Source organism: Lutjanus erythropterus, chromosome 9, assembly GCF_056507025.1.
Source record: "Lutjanus erythropterus isolate fLutEry1 chromosome 9, fLutEry1.hap2, whole genome shotgun sequence".
Lineage (NCBI taxonomy): Eukaryota > Metazoa > Chordata > Actinopteri > Lutjaniformes > Lutjanidae > Lutjanus > Lutjanus erythropterus.
Genome location: NC_139325.1, coordinates 40,400,438 through 40,415,922, shown reverse-complemented (window position 1 = coordinate 40,415,922; position 15,485 = coordinate 40,400,438). Strand labels below are relative to the sequence as shown.

The window sequence follows — 15,485 nt, the reverse complement described above, 5'->3', positions numbered from 1 at the left end:
GTGTGGTCTTCAGAGCTCACCACAAACATCTCGTCTCTCATCTGCCTCATGATTAAATTGCCTTAAAGTATCAATCCCATTTAATTACTGTCATTATCATCAATGAGAAATTACCAGCGCCCAAAACGGCAGGGTTAATTAGGCTTTCAGGGACGGACAGATTATTTATTTATCTGTGGTCGCCTGCGAAGGGAAGATATGAATTGGGAGTTAACTTCACGTCGAGTCTGCTGTGCTTACTTAACCAGCTCCTTGTTTTTGTCGCTGGCTCACTTTACTCTCCTGCAGCCTTTTGCCTCCCATCACTGCCGCCTCTCATCTGTCTCTCACCTCCTGACTCTTCTTTTGTTCTTTAAATCTTGCTTGTTTCAATGTCACACACATATCTACATGTACCATTCAGTGTTGCCGTGGGAAGTTTAGCACTGATGTCCTTTCAAACAGACAAACAAAAGTGACTTAATGTCTTTTCTATTCACATACTCATCCAAACAAATGCTCACACATCACTGTTTGACTTGCAATGCAAGAAATATTTTTTAAATCTGTGCTTGAAGAATGACTCTAACCTTTGTCTGTGTTCATCAAGCGACAACTCAAAACAAAAGAGGTTCTCCAACAAATGATTTCACACATCAAAAGATAACCGAAGCCCTCCACGTCCCCTATTCTTTGAAGTGCAGCTCTAGATTCAACTGATTAGTTTCTTCTATTTGGAGAAAAGTGTCCAAATCAGTAAAATCGGCTGATGTAGAGATCTGTTTGAAATGAAAACACGCCTACTCTTGGATCTTGATGGCACATGATTGAAAATTACAGCTCAAAGCCGGTGGATTTTTAGTTCTGAGAGGTGAGCAATTTTCATTTCAGTGCAGGACTCCAGGAGCTGATTTCACAGTTATAAACACCTGCAAATCACCGAGGCAAGAAAAAATAACTATAGTTTAATAAATAACTGTGGCAAAAAAAATAAATAAAAACTTCTTACTTCTTGGGTGGCACCTGTCCCACGTTGACGCGGACGCAGATGACCTTACGAGTCTGCATTCCCAGGGAGCAGGGACCCTGACCGTCACTGCTGGCACGGACGCCCCCGGAGGTGTTGAGGGCCGAGGCTGACGGGTCTTCGGTGCACGGCCCCCAAGGCCCCGTCTGCCAGTGGTAAACTGTACAGGCGTGTTCATTACAGTTCCGAACCTCCTGGAGGGCGCTGCTATTCGGGCACAGGGCGCCACCTGAGAATACCAAAACACAGTGCAGGTCAAACTTTAAAGTGTGAGACAACAAAATAATTCATTTGAGTGTGGGAGGAGTTAAAACTGAACCAATATTTCTGTTTCATTTTAACGAGGATGATTAAATGATGACATGTAATGTGAAAGCAGTAGCTCACACTGACAAACCAACAGAAAATTCTGCAGTTTCCCCTCGGCTCCAAAGAGCTTTTTGGCATATTTCATCTTAATGTTTTGGTTTTACAGCTGACACCTTACTATTCTGGTTTACTCTCACCAGTTGCATCAGGCCTGTTTCCAGCAAAAAAAGGTGCCAATAAGCCTAGGGTATACTACCAACTGAGAACCAAACAACAGACAGACAAAGTTGGCAACCAGCTGTTTAACACAGCAGAGCGTTTAGCAGTGAGATTTGTTTGTAGAGACCAAAACAGACCTAACTGGTGGTAGAATAATGGAGTTAGCATTCATGAAGTGGTCAAAATAAATGCTAATGTGTCCCAAGTCTGCTGGATTCATAAATGTCCAATTGTTTGCTAACAAATGAAACATAATAACTTTATACAGTGATAATACAAAAGTTATGGGTTTCCTGCTTGTTACATTAGATTAAATTAAAGTGATACTTCCTAAGCCCTGCCCCTTTTTGCTCTGTTCTCCAATGATAGATGAGCGAAGCTGGTACCTCAGTCAGCTTTCCTGTAAAAGTGACATATAGGATCAAATCTTAAAGGTAGAATCAGTAAGATTTAACTGAGTTGTTCCTAAATGCACCAGAAAGATACCAGGATGTCAAATACCAACATTCTAGGTTGGTAAAGCACCTCGAGCTCAGCAAAATAATGAGAAAAACAAGGAAATACAGGCAGAGGGCATGTTCTCTGTAGATACAGAGGTGCTAAGATAGCTTAACTGTTATTGGAGCACAGAGTAAAAAGGGGCGGGACTTATGAAGGGCCAATTGTATGGTCATTGTACACAATGTAGTGATATTGAGACAACGAATTGCATCTTAGCATCTAAACGAAGAGCAAAAAGCAGTATAGTGCAGAATAAGTATAAATATCCAACTGAAGAATAAGGGGTAGATATGAATTGCTCATATATATATATGTGGAATGAGCAGTAATAATAGTGTGAACAGTGTGAAATGAATACGCTAAGTTGTAAACAACATGAACAAAAAGATATACTGTGCAGGCGTAAGTCCAAGTGCTGCCAATTGTGAGCCATTATATACAGAAATGCCCCCAGGCGTCCACAAAAATCTATAAATACTGTTTTAATACCAAAATGGGCACACTGGTAGTCAGACTTGAGTCATATCCTGACCAGAGGTGTGTCTATAGTTAATCTGCTACCCAGATTTGGAGCTTAAGCACATTTTCCCTACGTGATGCACACTCCAGGAAGGAGCTCTATTAAATCCACCACACCTGTCTGAAAATTGCTGTTAACTTATTTTTCTCCTTGAAACTGAATCTGTGAATGAAACCTGCACCCGCAGACTTAAAAACCTCTTTATAATAAGAGTTTCCTGGAGTTATGCTGTTTAAGAAATGCTTTTGAAAAACCTTTAAGCCTCATATGTAATCGATGACAGTGCAGAACAAAACGATTATAGCTATATTTGCAAGAACACAAATGGATTTTAATTCTACTTGGAAGCAAGTGGAAATTGGCCACATATAGTTCTCTCAAATTCAATGTCAATTTTGTATGTTTATTGAAAAAGTAAAGCCAGCTTTTAACTCTCTGTGACAGCCTCATAATAACAAAGATTTTAACCTTAGAAAAACACTTTCTTATGCAGAGATGGGAATTGTTAAATAAAAAACTTTGCAGGGAGACTGTAAATGAGCCGGTTTCAAGGTTTAAAACCTTGAGATGTGAGAATTAGCTTCCCTGTGGCTACACACTGAAGCTCAAGATAATTTATCTGAAACTGCTAAATTTTCTGTTTACCTGTGATAAATGCTCAAGACAGCCAAATGCTCATAGTGTTATCTTATTTTCTATCAATCAATGTCATTGTTGCTGCCTAATGCTTAATGACCTGGTTTTTGTCTGTTTTGTTTTGATTTCACTCATCAGTCTTTTTATTATATTACCAAACGCCTTCGGAGTGACAGACATTTATTGGAAACCCCAATTTCTAGAAACCTCGACTTAAAATAATCCTGAAAACTTTAGAGGTGCGTTCTGGACTGTGTGATTTCAACTAACGATTATTTTCATCATCGATTAATCTCTTGATTATTTTCTGGATTAAAGGATTAGATGTTTGGTCTATAAAATGTCAGAAAATGTTGAAAAATGTTGATCATTGTTTTTCAAAGCACAAGATGACGTCCTCAAATGTCTCAAAGATATTCAGAGAACTAAAGAAACCAGAAAATATTCACACTTCATTTTATTGTAGATATTAGGAATACAAAAGCACTACAGATGTATGTGTTTGTTCAAATAGTGAACAGTATGATTGCGCTGTTTCAATGCAGGCATTTTAGTTTTCTGGGGACCATTTATGTTTATGAGAGGTCTCAGGTATTGTAAGCCTTGAATTCCAGTGCAGTACCTTGGCGGTACAACATCCATATATCGTTTTTCCCTTTCCCCTCTATCTGTGCCGGTCTCCCTCTCATTTCTCTTACAAAGTGGCAGTCAGTCAGTCAGTCATTCAGTTGTTGGGTCGATGGACTGAGAGAGGCCTCTCTGGTTTAGAGTAACTGCAGACGCTCGGGGCTTTCAGAAAAGATTGAGAGGCATTGCGGGAGTGTGACTCCTCCACACCTGTATTCCGCTGCTGGAGCTGGCAGAGATCCAGCTCTGTAATGAGCGTCGGTGTGCACACAGTTGGGCCTGAATCACAGACTGCCAACTCAGACAAATCTCAACCTAATGGTTACCGAGAATGACTACCTTTCTCCTGACTGCACCATGCCAACAACTACGCTAACAACGTGGGGATGCTAGTCCCAACACAAGCATGACACTGTGCCTCAAATGAGCATGAGCCGCTCCTGAACGGTGACCTAGAAAAACTATACATTGGACGATGGGGAACATGTGAGGGTGCTTACAGGAAACAGAAACCACATGATGGGGAGACAAACAAAGGCAGCATATGTGAGTTATTTCAGGATAAATAACATTTTACTAGCGTGGCACATACAACATTTATGCACAATTTCCCACTTACTTAAATGTGTTGTGCATTTTGTCTAGCATGTTTACCTGTGCATTCAGTTTCAAGCATTTCAGTTTTGATTATAAAAGTCTTCCGGTATGTAAGCTGTGTGCTGGCACTGCGTTCTTCAGTTGGCAGTTAACACCTGGACCAGTAAAGCCAGCCAACTCACAGTTATGTTTTCATTCATTCTATCAGGTTGATAAACATAAAATAAGAATTCATAGAGTGTATTATTATAAATTTTGTTTTATTTTTTCCTGTCAAAAACAAAATATGTCTTAAAATACACATTAACATGAATTGAACACATTATTAGCAAAAATAAATCAGACTATTTGAGAGAAAACGCGTTTAACACTGGAATACTTGTGCAAGCATGTCAGTTAGTTAACCTACTACATCATATACAACATTGTAGCTCACAAGTGTACAGACACACTTGTGAGCTACAATGGATCGTTTTGTAACTAAATGAGCAAAAGTGCAGAGTGACACTAATGCAGCTAACATTAGCCAAACCACAACTGATGCTATCGATAAGCCAAGGGCTGCTTGGAATAATATAACTGTTTTATACCGATAATGATAAGAGTCGTAGATGATATAATGATATAGAATGAGCAGTGCCAATACTCTTATAGAACCAATTTTGGGAATATCTAGTGATTGTGTGATTATCACCTTTTGATATTGTGATCATTTTATAGTTAACAGTTAACATCTGGACCAGTAAAGCCACTGGAGACAACCCAGCTTTGTGTCTTGAGTATTCATGTATTCTTTAGAAAAAAAAAAGCGAAAAATCTAAAATACGTCACCCTTTGCATCAGACTGCACTCTGTGGGTGTAAAACCGGCTCATCCACAAAGAGCGGGAGCAAGTGCCACTTATCATGCATCTTGAACATCATTCAGCTGATGGGTGTCAAACAGTAAGAGGCACTTGGGTTATTACTGGTCCCACAATAAGCACCATGGAATTAAATGTAAGCAGTTATGCTAAATAGGTCATTAATTAGGTGTACTGCATGAATTAACATGTAATTCTCTGTCAGCCTATTGGTGGTTTCTTGTTAATATTAACCCTCTATCTTAAAGCTTTGAGTAGTTCCTGTTGGTTCAAACATTTTTTTTCTTCATTAATATGCATCACAGAAGCTGCAAAAATCTGCCAAGGAGCTCAAAATCTAATCAGATAATCTACTCTGCAGGGGGAACCTGTGGTGGAGATACAAAGCCCCTTACAGGTATTGTTCTTGAGTGTGTGTGTTCATAAAAATGTCTTTGAAAAGACAGCAGAATGAACTTTGATATGATTTCTTTTGTGTTTCACAACCACTCTAAAGCTACTACGAGCACAGCTACTATATTTCTACTCTACAGACAAAGATTTACCAAAAAGTTCTGGAAACTTTGGCACCCGTGAAAGACCTTTGAATACAGATGTAAAATATGTTAATGTGACAGGTGAGATTTGCAGGACATACACTAACACTACAGCAGAAAACAACTAACACAATCAAGCTATTTCACACATGGCCAACAAGGCCTGACTGTGTTACAACTGGCTGAATATGTTCTAAATCAATTAGAATTTACCCTAAAGCTGTTATGATAATGTAGTTTTTAAACGTCAAAACAAACTAACAATTTTAATTTTGCTACATGTAGACACATTGCTAGAGGTTTCAAACAGCTACCAGCAAACTCTAATTACAAATGTTACCCTCCATCACTGTGATCCATGCCACAACCATCGCAGTGACTGTGAGGAAAACACACACATACACACAAACACACATATACACACAGATAAGACAGAGAGAAATATTTGGAGACATGACAAAAAGAAAGACAGACAGACAGCAGACACACACAGAGATTTAAACCAGCGAGAACAAGCATATGCAGAGAAATGATCTTAGAAACAGATAAAAAGTGAGTGTCAGGCGAGGAGACAGACCAACAGAAATAATCACCAGGACAGATAAGCAGACTGTTTGAGATAAGGACAAATGCACATGCAGACAAGTGTGAAATCCAGACGTTCAGTGAGTGACAGCAAAGGACGACTTGAAAGGCCATGACTAAGCCAATATGCAGGCCTCATCTGCATATATTTCCATACACGATTGTGCAGGAGCCTGTTGGCAGGTGGAGACTCACCTTCCCCGGCATTGTAGGCCAGAATGGAGCGCGTCCTCATCTGCTTCCCCTCGATGGTCTTACTGGAGCACGTCTGAGAGCAAGTAGACCAGGCTGTCCAGTCGCTGAGCACGCAGTCCCTTGAGCAAGGCACCTCACAGGGCACAGGCTCCGGAGCCGGGGAGGACGAGCAGAGATTTCTGTCCACTTCCTCTCCTGACGGAAACAGCAAGAGAAAATAACCATCGCATTTTGAGAGGAAGGAAAGTAGGACAGACTGAAGCTGCATTTTAGAGTAAAATACACTCAAAACGTAATAATATATAATAATATACTGTATATGCACACCTCTGGAGCAAATCAAGCACACATAATACTGATTTTCATCACTACGCACATGATACACAACCTTTTAAAACAGGCTGAGCTGCGTTCAGAACCGTTGTATAATACTGTATAAACACACACCTGTGACCACATTACATGAGTATTACAGTGCCAAACAAATTGTTTCAAAATGATCAGAGGACTTTGTTGTGAATTTTAATTTACTGTGTGGGCTGAGCATGGATGAGTGGCTGAAAGAGATGAACAGCACAGAGGAGGAGAAAAAACAAAGAACACGGGCTGAAATTAATGACATAGAAACTGAAGAGTTGGAAAAGTTAAGAAATAAAGCAGAGGCCGTTAACTAGAATATGTGGTCCATTCGCTGTTTTCAGACCTTGTGCAGCGAGAAAGATCTGGCTATTGATTTTAAATCGCCAGAATGGAGCTAAACCAGGCTCTCCGTCAGTTTATGCCACGGTGAAAAACAGGAAAGGTGAACTCAGCAGGTTTCAGCTGTTAATGCTGGTCTACATGCTGGGATTAACTGCTGCATCAATAATCCATCGATCAGCCAATCCTGGTGTCTGTTGAGAGATCTCGAGTTTATCACCGGCAACAATGTGTTTTATCTCCATCCAAAGCGGACAAACTACACCAAAAATCTACAGCCCCTTTTTCAGATTATTAGTCATAATGTCGTAACCATCCAATGTGGATTTACCATGAACTATGAGAGTGTCGTCCTGTAGACGACACAAGTCTGTATGATATCAAACTTTTTAAAAAAAAAATTGCAATATCATGGAGAAGTACTGCGCTACCCACAATCTAAAAGTGTAACAGTGCAGGAGCGTGCTGTTACCATGGAAATGTTTACCATTCCTGGGAAAGCGTAGTTCAGCTAGCAGGCTGGCTAGTTGGGTAGCTAACATGAGTCATGTTAATAATGTTACGCTGCAGTGAATATGATTCATATATATATATATACACATACAAGACGAACTACAATATATTACAACACTTGTATTAATAGTATAAAAATTACAATCACGACAAAAGTTACATTTAAAACCAGGATCATTAGCAATGGATTGTGGGATGGATAGTTTCTTCACTCTTAAAACAATTATGTACACAGTCTTGTACCTTTGCCTTTTTTTCCATTTTCCAATGTTTTTTTTGTTTTAGCTTAGAATCAAATGTTTTATTTGGATGGTTTGGTTCCAGGCTTAAAAACTCTTTATACAAGGATTTCCTGAAACGTCACTGGAATGAATGGATGCAAAATTCACTTACAGAACTGAAAGCCTTGCCAGACATACATACTAACCATTTTATAAGAGCAATAAGCAACACAAGGCCGTTATTACAGTGCTAAGTACCACTGTAAACCACGGCCTCTCTGGGTTATTGCGTTAGTATGTGCCTTTAAAGCCCGGTACGTCCAAAGCTTCCTGTATCATGTCCTGCCTCGCTGAAATTTTGTGCAGCTGAATGACTCCAAATCAGATATAATTATAATTGCCCCCTCCAGCACCAGCAGTAGCAACATTAGTGAGCTCTTGTCTAGTCTGGGTGCTTTATCTAATAAGGTTTAAAAAAGAGCCCCTCAATCTAGGTGTTATTTTTGACTCGGAGCTGTCTTTTGATGCTCAGGTGACTAAAGTGGTGCAGTCCAACTGAGGCATTTAACCAAGATCAGGTCATTCCTTCCCCCTGCAGATTTAGAAAAGGTCATTGATGCTTTTATCTTCCATCTCACTCTGGGCCGCTGCAACACATTTTATTCATGTATCGCCAGGTGAAACATCCAAAGACTACACTTATACAAAACACAGTTTCCAGGCTTTTAACTCGTACTAAGAGATCACATCAAACCAATCCTTGCTGCTCTTCACCGGTTACCTGTGAGTTTTAGAATTGATTTTTAAAATACTGCTGGTTTTTAAAGCCTTGGTCTGGCTTCTTATGTCTGTGATCTGCTACTCCCCAGGAGCCTGATCGCTGCTTGAGATGATCTGGCAGCGCCCTACTAATGGCTAAAATGTCTAAACTTGTCACTAAAGGTCACTGACTAGGCTTTTGCTGTCTGAGGCCCTCAGCTGTAGAACTCCCTGCCTGCAAACTCATTGTCCTCTTTTCTTAAGATTAATTTTCATTATATGGTATTTTCTTAACTGATGGTGTTATTTTAACAATTTAAGTTATTTTATTTTGCTTATATCTTATCTTTTGGACCTCATTGACTCTTTATATTTGCTTTATTGTAAAGCACATTGACATTTTATCTTAAAAAAGTGCTATATAAATAAAGTTAATACCATTATTTATGGCATGGGAAGAATTAGGTCTGTCACAATAACTACTTTTGTTGGACAATAGATTGTCCCACAAATTATATGATTTGCATTTTAAGACCATTTATGCCATGGATGTAATGACAATAGCATAGTAATGCAAGTATAGGCTCTAAAAGACACACACAGCAGACGACAAGAGGACAGAAGCAACGACATGACAGCAAAATGTGTCTCAGCTTAGATTTTCTTCTGTGTTGTTTGGCGTAAGCATTGTGAAAAAACTACCAAGTCCTTGTTGGTAGGGGAAACTCTGCTGTTTATTCTGGCATAATGTCGGCTAAAATGTTGGTGTCGTCCTCATGTAAACACATCCTTGCAATATCGTACGACATATGGACATGACCTCGATAAGTCAAAAAGTAATTATTGTGACTGGCCTAAGAAAGATGCAGTAATACTTTGGTAACAGCTGAGTAGTGATGGGGTGGTACGGTGGTGCAGTGGTTGGCACTGTTGCCTGTTTGTGGCTGGGGCCTTTCTATGCGGAGTTTGCATGTTCTCCTCGTGTGCATGTGGGTTCTCTCTGGATCCTCCGGCTTCCTCCGAAGACATGCAGCATTGTAGGTTAATTGATAACTCTAAACTGCACGTAGGTGTTAATGTAAGCATGAATGGTTGTTTGTCTCCATGTGTCAGCCCTGCTATGAACTGGCGACCTCAGGGTGAACCCCGCCTCTCGCCCAATGTCAACTGTGATAGGCTCCAGCCACCCTCGAGTACATATATTCTCCAGCCATGATTCACAGTTAAAACAGAAAATACCATCTGTGTTTTCAGGTAATGACTCTGGGACTTGATTTTGTGGTTATTACGTTGTTACCAGGTAACGTGACTACAGGCCTTCAAGCTTTTGTCAGAGCAATATAGTCAAAAATGTAAAGGTTTTATGTTGAAAGCAAAACCAGGTGGTTTTTCATTTGATTCTCGGTTATTGCTTTTAAAATGATGTATGTGTTTACGGGTAAAAATAATTACTCAGAAACTACCATCTGTGCTGCCAGGTGATAATTCACCATATTTTCAGAAGAAGTTTGACTTTATTTCATAAAAAGAATATCCTGGATAATTTGCACATGAGGGAAGATGAATTTTATCCTCACTTTCAGGCACTTACTGATGGTCATACGAGAGAATTTTCTTGTGATAGTAAAAGTAGTGCACTGATATTAGCCCATTATATTACCCCATAATGTAAAAAGTTAACCCCTTTATTATTAAAGATGAAACCTTCATATTACAAATATATCCTCATTAGTAAGACCAGTGTAATAACAACAGGATTTTCCCTTTATCACTCTGTTTAGATACAAATTGCTATGAGGGCCTTAAAGCTAAGAGCCCTTTTTCTTCTTAATATATATTGTTTACATTGTTTTGTCTGTGAAAATACATATTGACTGAGGAATAAATCTCAAACCTAAGCTCTCAGGAAGGAGAACATATTCATCAAGCTGATAAACATATAAAAAAGAGAAGAATTAACCTTATAAAGTGCTGAGTGAAACCCGCTGCTTTTACTTGCCAAGTGAGGATAGACTGTGTGGAAACTTGTGCAATGAGACTCAACTTGATGGCTTTAAGATTCATTGTGAGAATTAGATTATCATCCTCAAACTACACTTCAGCACACAGACTGTTGGAGCAGCTGGGAAAATGAACAGCTGTGTGTCTTAATTGATGGCGCAATGTCAAGCACACAGCTCATTTCAAACTGTAGAGCCGTGCTTGTTTTCTTAAGACGTCTGTTGTCTCTAAGACAACTTGGGAAGGATATTCTCCAAATTGGCACAAGTACCGAGCTGGCATTCTTTGATCGACTCATATGGCTGGGATAGAAAGTGGAAGGAAATCTTTCGATAGTTCAGATCTGAAACGTACAATAGAAGCATAGTACAAACGGTTCCATAAACAGCAGCAACATGAGCATGATAGACTTCATGACGAGGGAGGTGGACTTAACTGACATCTCGGTTGAAGATTTCTGGGCAACTTTAAAGAAACAGTGTGTAGCATTAGCACGTCCAAAACTGAATCCTATAGTCCAAATAGTGAATTGAAGCTGTATAATAAATAGGTTGAATCCCTTTTTAATATACTGTCTATGGCTGAAGAGAGTTGCTTCTCTTTTCCCCCTCCTCTCCAGACGTGAGGAAGCTAAGGCAGCCTGCAGGAACACTGCAGGAGGGCAAGACAAGTGCAATATTGTAATGTGACAGTGACGCGTCAGCTGTTTAGAACTGTCAGTTTTCTGTTGTAGTAAAGCTAAACCTGTCATCCTGAAAACAAAAGCCTACTGTTTTGGAGTTGGAGTTGAGAAGTTGCCTGTCTCACTGCCTGCCAGACTCCCTTAACATTTTGCTCAATTTAACTGTTATAAACATCTATGCTTTCTAAAAGATTATTATTGATTTCTTACCACTAAACAGGCACTTGGTCATTAATTGAACATTCTGCATTATTTTGAACTCTAATTAAATCAAAATGGGCAAATTAAAACAGTTATTTTTGCCAGGATTAGGAATTTTAAAGGACACTGTGGATGTTCCCTGAACCTCTGATGACACATCAGAGTCATTTTAGGATAAATTACTGTTACAGATTTCTTCTTTAATGCAATCTAATACAATATAACGGCAGGCAATTATTTCTTGAAGTGTACTGGAATCTCCAGACATTTAAATTGCTTTGTGTAGGTTTAATTCCAACATCAACCTTATTAGCGAATGTTGTTAAATCACAATGAACCTGTAAAACATTAAAATCTTTAAATTAAACAGTATTTTAACCAGTGACATGTCTGCTGTCCCTGGATTGGTCCAATATTCTTAGATTGTTGTGCTTCACCACAGAAATAATTCAGAACGTCTCACTCGTGTTTACCATATCGACATGACAGTTGATTATGGCCCGTTTAAAGAATTATTGGTAGAATATTCACATTGATGCACTCTTGACTCAGCCTATATCCATACTAAAGTGGCACTGAACATGAAGTAAACTCACATGGGATTCCCACATTTTTACACCATCGTGCATGTTTTATTAATGAGCTCCCTGCATCAGCCATAAGTGGATTATATTAACCCACATACTCGTCTGTGTTGCTTCATGTGCTGCCATGAAGCAAGCAGAGGATATTTTTTCTCCTGTAAGCGATGCATACACCCAGGAAAATGTAAACCCTTCAGTGGTTGAATTGAAATTTCAAGCAAGGGAGCTTCAAAAGTCAGACTGGGCCTGACTTTGCATTAAGATGTCACTTTGACAGGTACGCAGTGAACCAATCATGACTGAACTGAGACGGCATGAAAATAAGAAGTGACAAGGGACTACGGCAGTTTTTCAGAGAAAACATGAATGAACAGAACACCCACTATGAGGGGAAAACCTCCATGCTCGGTGTGCAGAGAAGACACAGCTCTCTGCCTAAGTGGGCAGCCAGTCAGCATGGAGAATATTGATAGCCAGTTTCAATAACATTTGTATCGACCTTCGACTGTTGTCTGGGGCCCCGCTGTGTGGCCTTTTCTTTTATGACTGGGACACACTCGGAGAAAATATACAGCTGACATTGCAGTGAAAAATCTCTGAGGCGAAAAGCAGAGTGAAAATCCAAACAGAACAAATCAATTTTCATCAGATGAGGGAGTGAAGGTGTGTGAGTGTGTGCGTGTAGGGAGGGGCGGGGGATCAATCAACCGAAGTCAGGGGAGAAAGAACAGTGCGGAGTCTCTGTTAACTCCATCAGTACAGGCCAAGTCTCCACCGGACCAACTTCACTGAATATCTGCAAGTTGATGCATGAACTGTGGTTTGTGAGATGTTGGAGGGACAAATCAAGTTGTCTAGTGGGGCAAACATGAACAAAGTCACTGCATGGGATCATAAAATGATGATTTACTGAGTCCATTTGATCCTGAATGAGATTTAAAGAGCCGCAGGACTTTCTAACTTTACATGCTGAATAAATGAAAACAGCATGTAAAGTACACCTCGCTGGAAAAAGGAACTGAATAAAATGTAATGTTAACGATAATGTGTTGTACCTTATTTTGTCTAACATTTTTCCACAACCTGAAGGCAATAGGAAGTCTGGCAAGCATGTCTGCACCATCAGCCTTTATATTAAAGATTTACAGTAATAAAGAGGAGCAGTAAAAATCAGGAGCAGCAAAGGGCACGAGATACTCCAAGACTCAGGGCCATGGAGGATTGATTTGATTTAGAGCGAGTAAGGTTTAATTGTGCGTGCTGAGAGGAAGACAGTAATGAGAGAGACAGCGTGAGAGAGGTGGCAACGCTGAATCAAGCAAGCGTTAAAGTAGGGGAGGTTGAACAGGGGGAGGGAGAGGCGGGAGGAGAGAGGAAGAAAGGAGGACTGTGAAGGGAGAGGAGTCTGGAGAGAACTCCTCACAAAGTTGATGAATGGCAACCAGGAGTCCAGTCGTGAAAATCTCCTCACGTACGGAGCCGTACAGCGGGAGTTGGAGGGTCAGTGGAGAGGTGACCTTGAAAAATATGGGATTTTTCACAAGGTGAGACCTGCACTTCTTCATTGCAAATAGAGGCGGGTCAAAAGCACAAGGCACTCTAAGGATGAGCAAGTAGCCAGAAGCAATTTTCTCAAAAATGTCAATCAACTCATACTGACTCTACAGGAAAAATGTGTTTCATTTAATCAAATGAATGACTCAATAACTTCTAATCTACTTGGACAATGAGACTGAATTGTCCTCTCTCACCGTTGCTGTTGACACACTGGACCTGTGCGACCTGAGCGCCGGGACCACATGGTTTCTCATCGTCGGGAATACACTGAGCCAGGCTGACCAGTTTCCAGTCGTAGCAACTGGGCTCGTCACACGGCACCGCCTCCACCAGGTGGGGGCAGTTTCCAGGCCCTCCCGTTGGTTCGTTGGTGATCTGTCGCTTTCTCAGTTTGAAACCTGCGACACAGCAACAAAGTATAAAGACAGTCAGCACAAGTTCCAACTGTTCTACATTTAGAATCACACCATTTTATGCTACTTTAAACTATATACTAATACTTTTTACTCCACTCCATGTATTCAACAGCTTTAGATACTATTTACTTTTCAGATAGAAACTTTGCAAATTAGATTTTGTAAGATTTTACATTAAAAAAACATAAGTTAATAACTCATTGTTAAATATTAAATCAGTGATTTCTAACTATTCTGACTTGTGACAGATTCGTTGCGACAAAAACAAAAATACAGTTTTTAATTGGGGCCTACTGTCACAGGTGTACCGCGAGGTTTCCATCCAAATGTATCGCAAATTTTAATCAGATTTTGAGAAAATCTGCAAAAGTTCAATCAGGGAGACTTTCTTGATGCCTCATTCATCTCTAACTGTCTTTCTCTCCCCGTCTCTCTTTACGCACTTATTCTCAATCATCTATCCATGGACGTTCACTATTTAAGTCAACCACCCAGATTTAGCCATATTCTCCTTCAGGCAATCATGTCGTTGTGTCCAATCTGTTCTCCTCCCTGCCGCTTTCAGCTGTCGTTTCTGCACGGAAATTGTTGCGACCCTCCTCCACCCCATTCTCCCCCAGTCCTTCTAATCCAGAGCCCAGGTTGAGCTTATTACAAGTCCAGTCATTATCTCATCCAGATCATCAGTCATCTCTTTACTACGACCACCAGTGTCTAGACTCCATCAGGGGGGTTTCCTTTACTAATCACAGCTTTACTACACCCTTCATACATAATGATGTCATGATGGAGTCTATCTGCCACGTCACCATGTCAAATATTTATATATTTTATTATTTTTATTTATTTAATTTTTTTTCTACACTCAGAACAAAGTCTCCTCTGATTTAAATGCTATTATTAGAAGTTGTTGTGGTAATTTTCCAGTCAGGTGCCAGTAAACCACTGAAGACGAAGAGGTCACAACAAGGTGACATAGTTAAATGAGCTTCAAGTGTGAAGAGCAATGCAGAAAAAACAATGGATTTATGACATTTCTGTTTGTTTCATGTATTAATTCACCGAACCTGATGTTTTAAGCTGTTAAACTGTTATGTTTGTCTGTCAAATGTCCAGTCCAGGTTTTAATGATTTATTTTCCTGAATATGTTTTAATTGCATTCTGTTGCATTTTGCTTTATTGATTCACCAACTTTTCCACCTCAGCCAAGTGGAAGAACTTTTTTTTTATATTCAAAGATTTTTTTTTTAATTGTTGA

The 15,485-nt window shown here is 39.8% G+C and overlaps 1 protein-coding gene across 1 annotated transcript in view; it reads right to left on the bottom strand.

Moving 5' to 3' along the window:
• The window catches only part of thsd7ab (thrombospondin, type I, domain containing 7Ab), a 188,270-nt gene that overhangs the window by 83,896 nt on the left and 88,889 nt on the right, over positions 1–15,485 (bottom strand). Inside the window, exons 7-9 of the mRNA XM_084727599.1 lie at positions 14,005–14,208; positions 6,594–6,788; positions 989–1,235 (exon numbers count right to left, since the gene is read on the bottom strand). Coding sequence (XP_084583725.1) covers positions 989–1,235; positions 6,594–6,788; positions 14,005–14,208 — 646 coding nt within the window. The remainder of the gene's footprint in view (positions 1–988; positions 1,236–6,593; positions 6,789–14,004; positions 14,209–15,485) is intronic.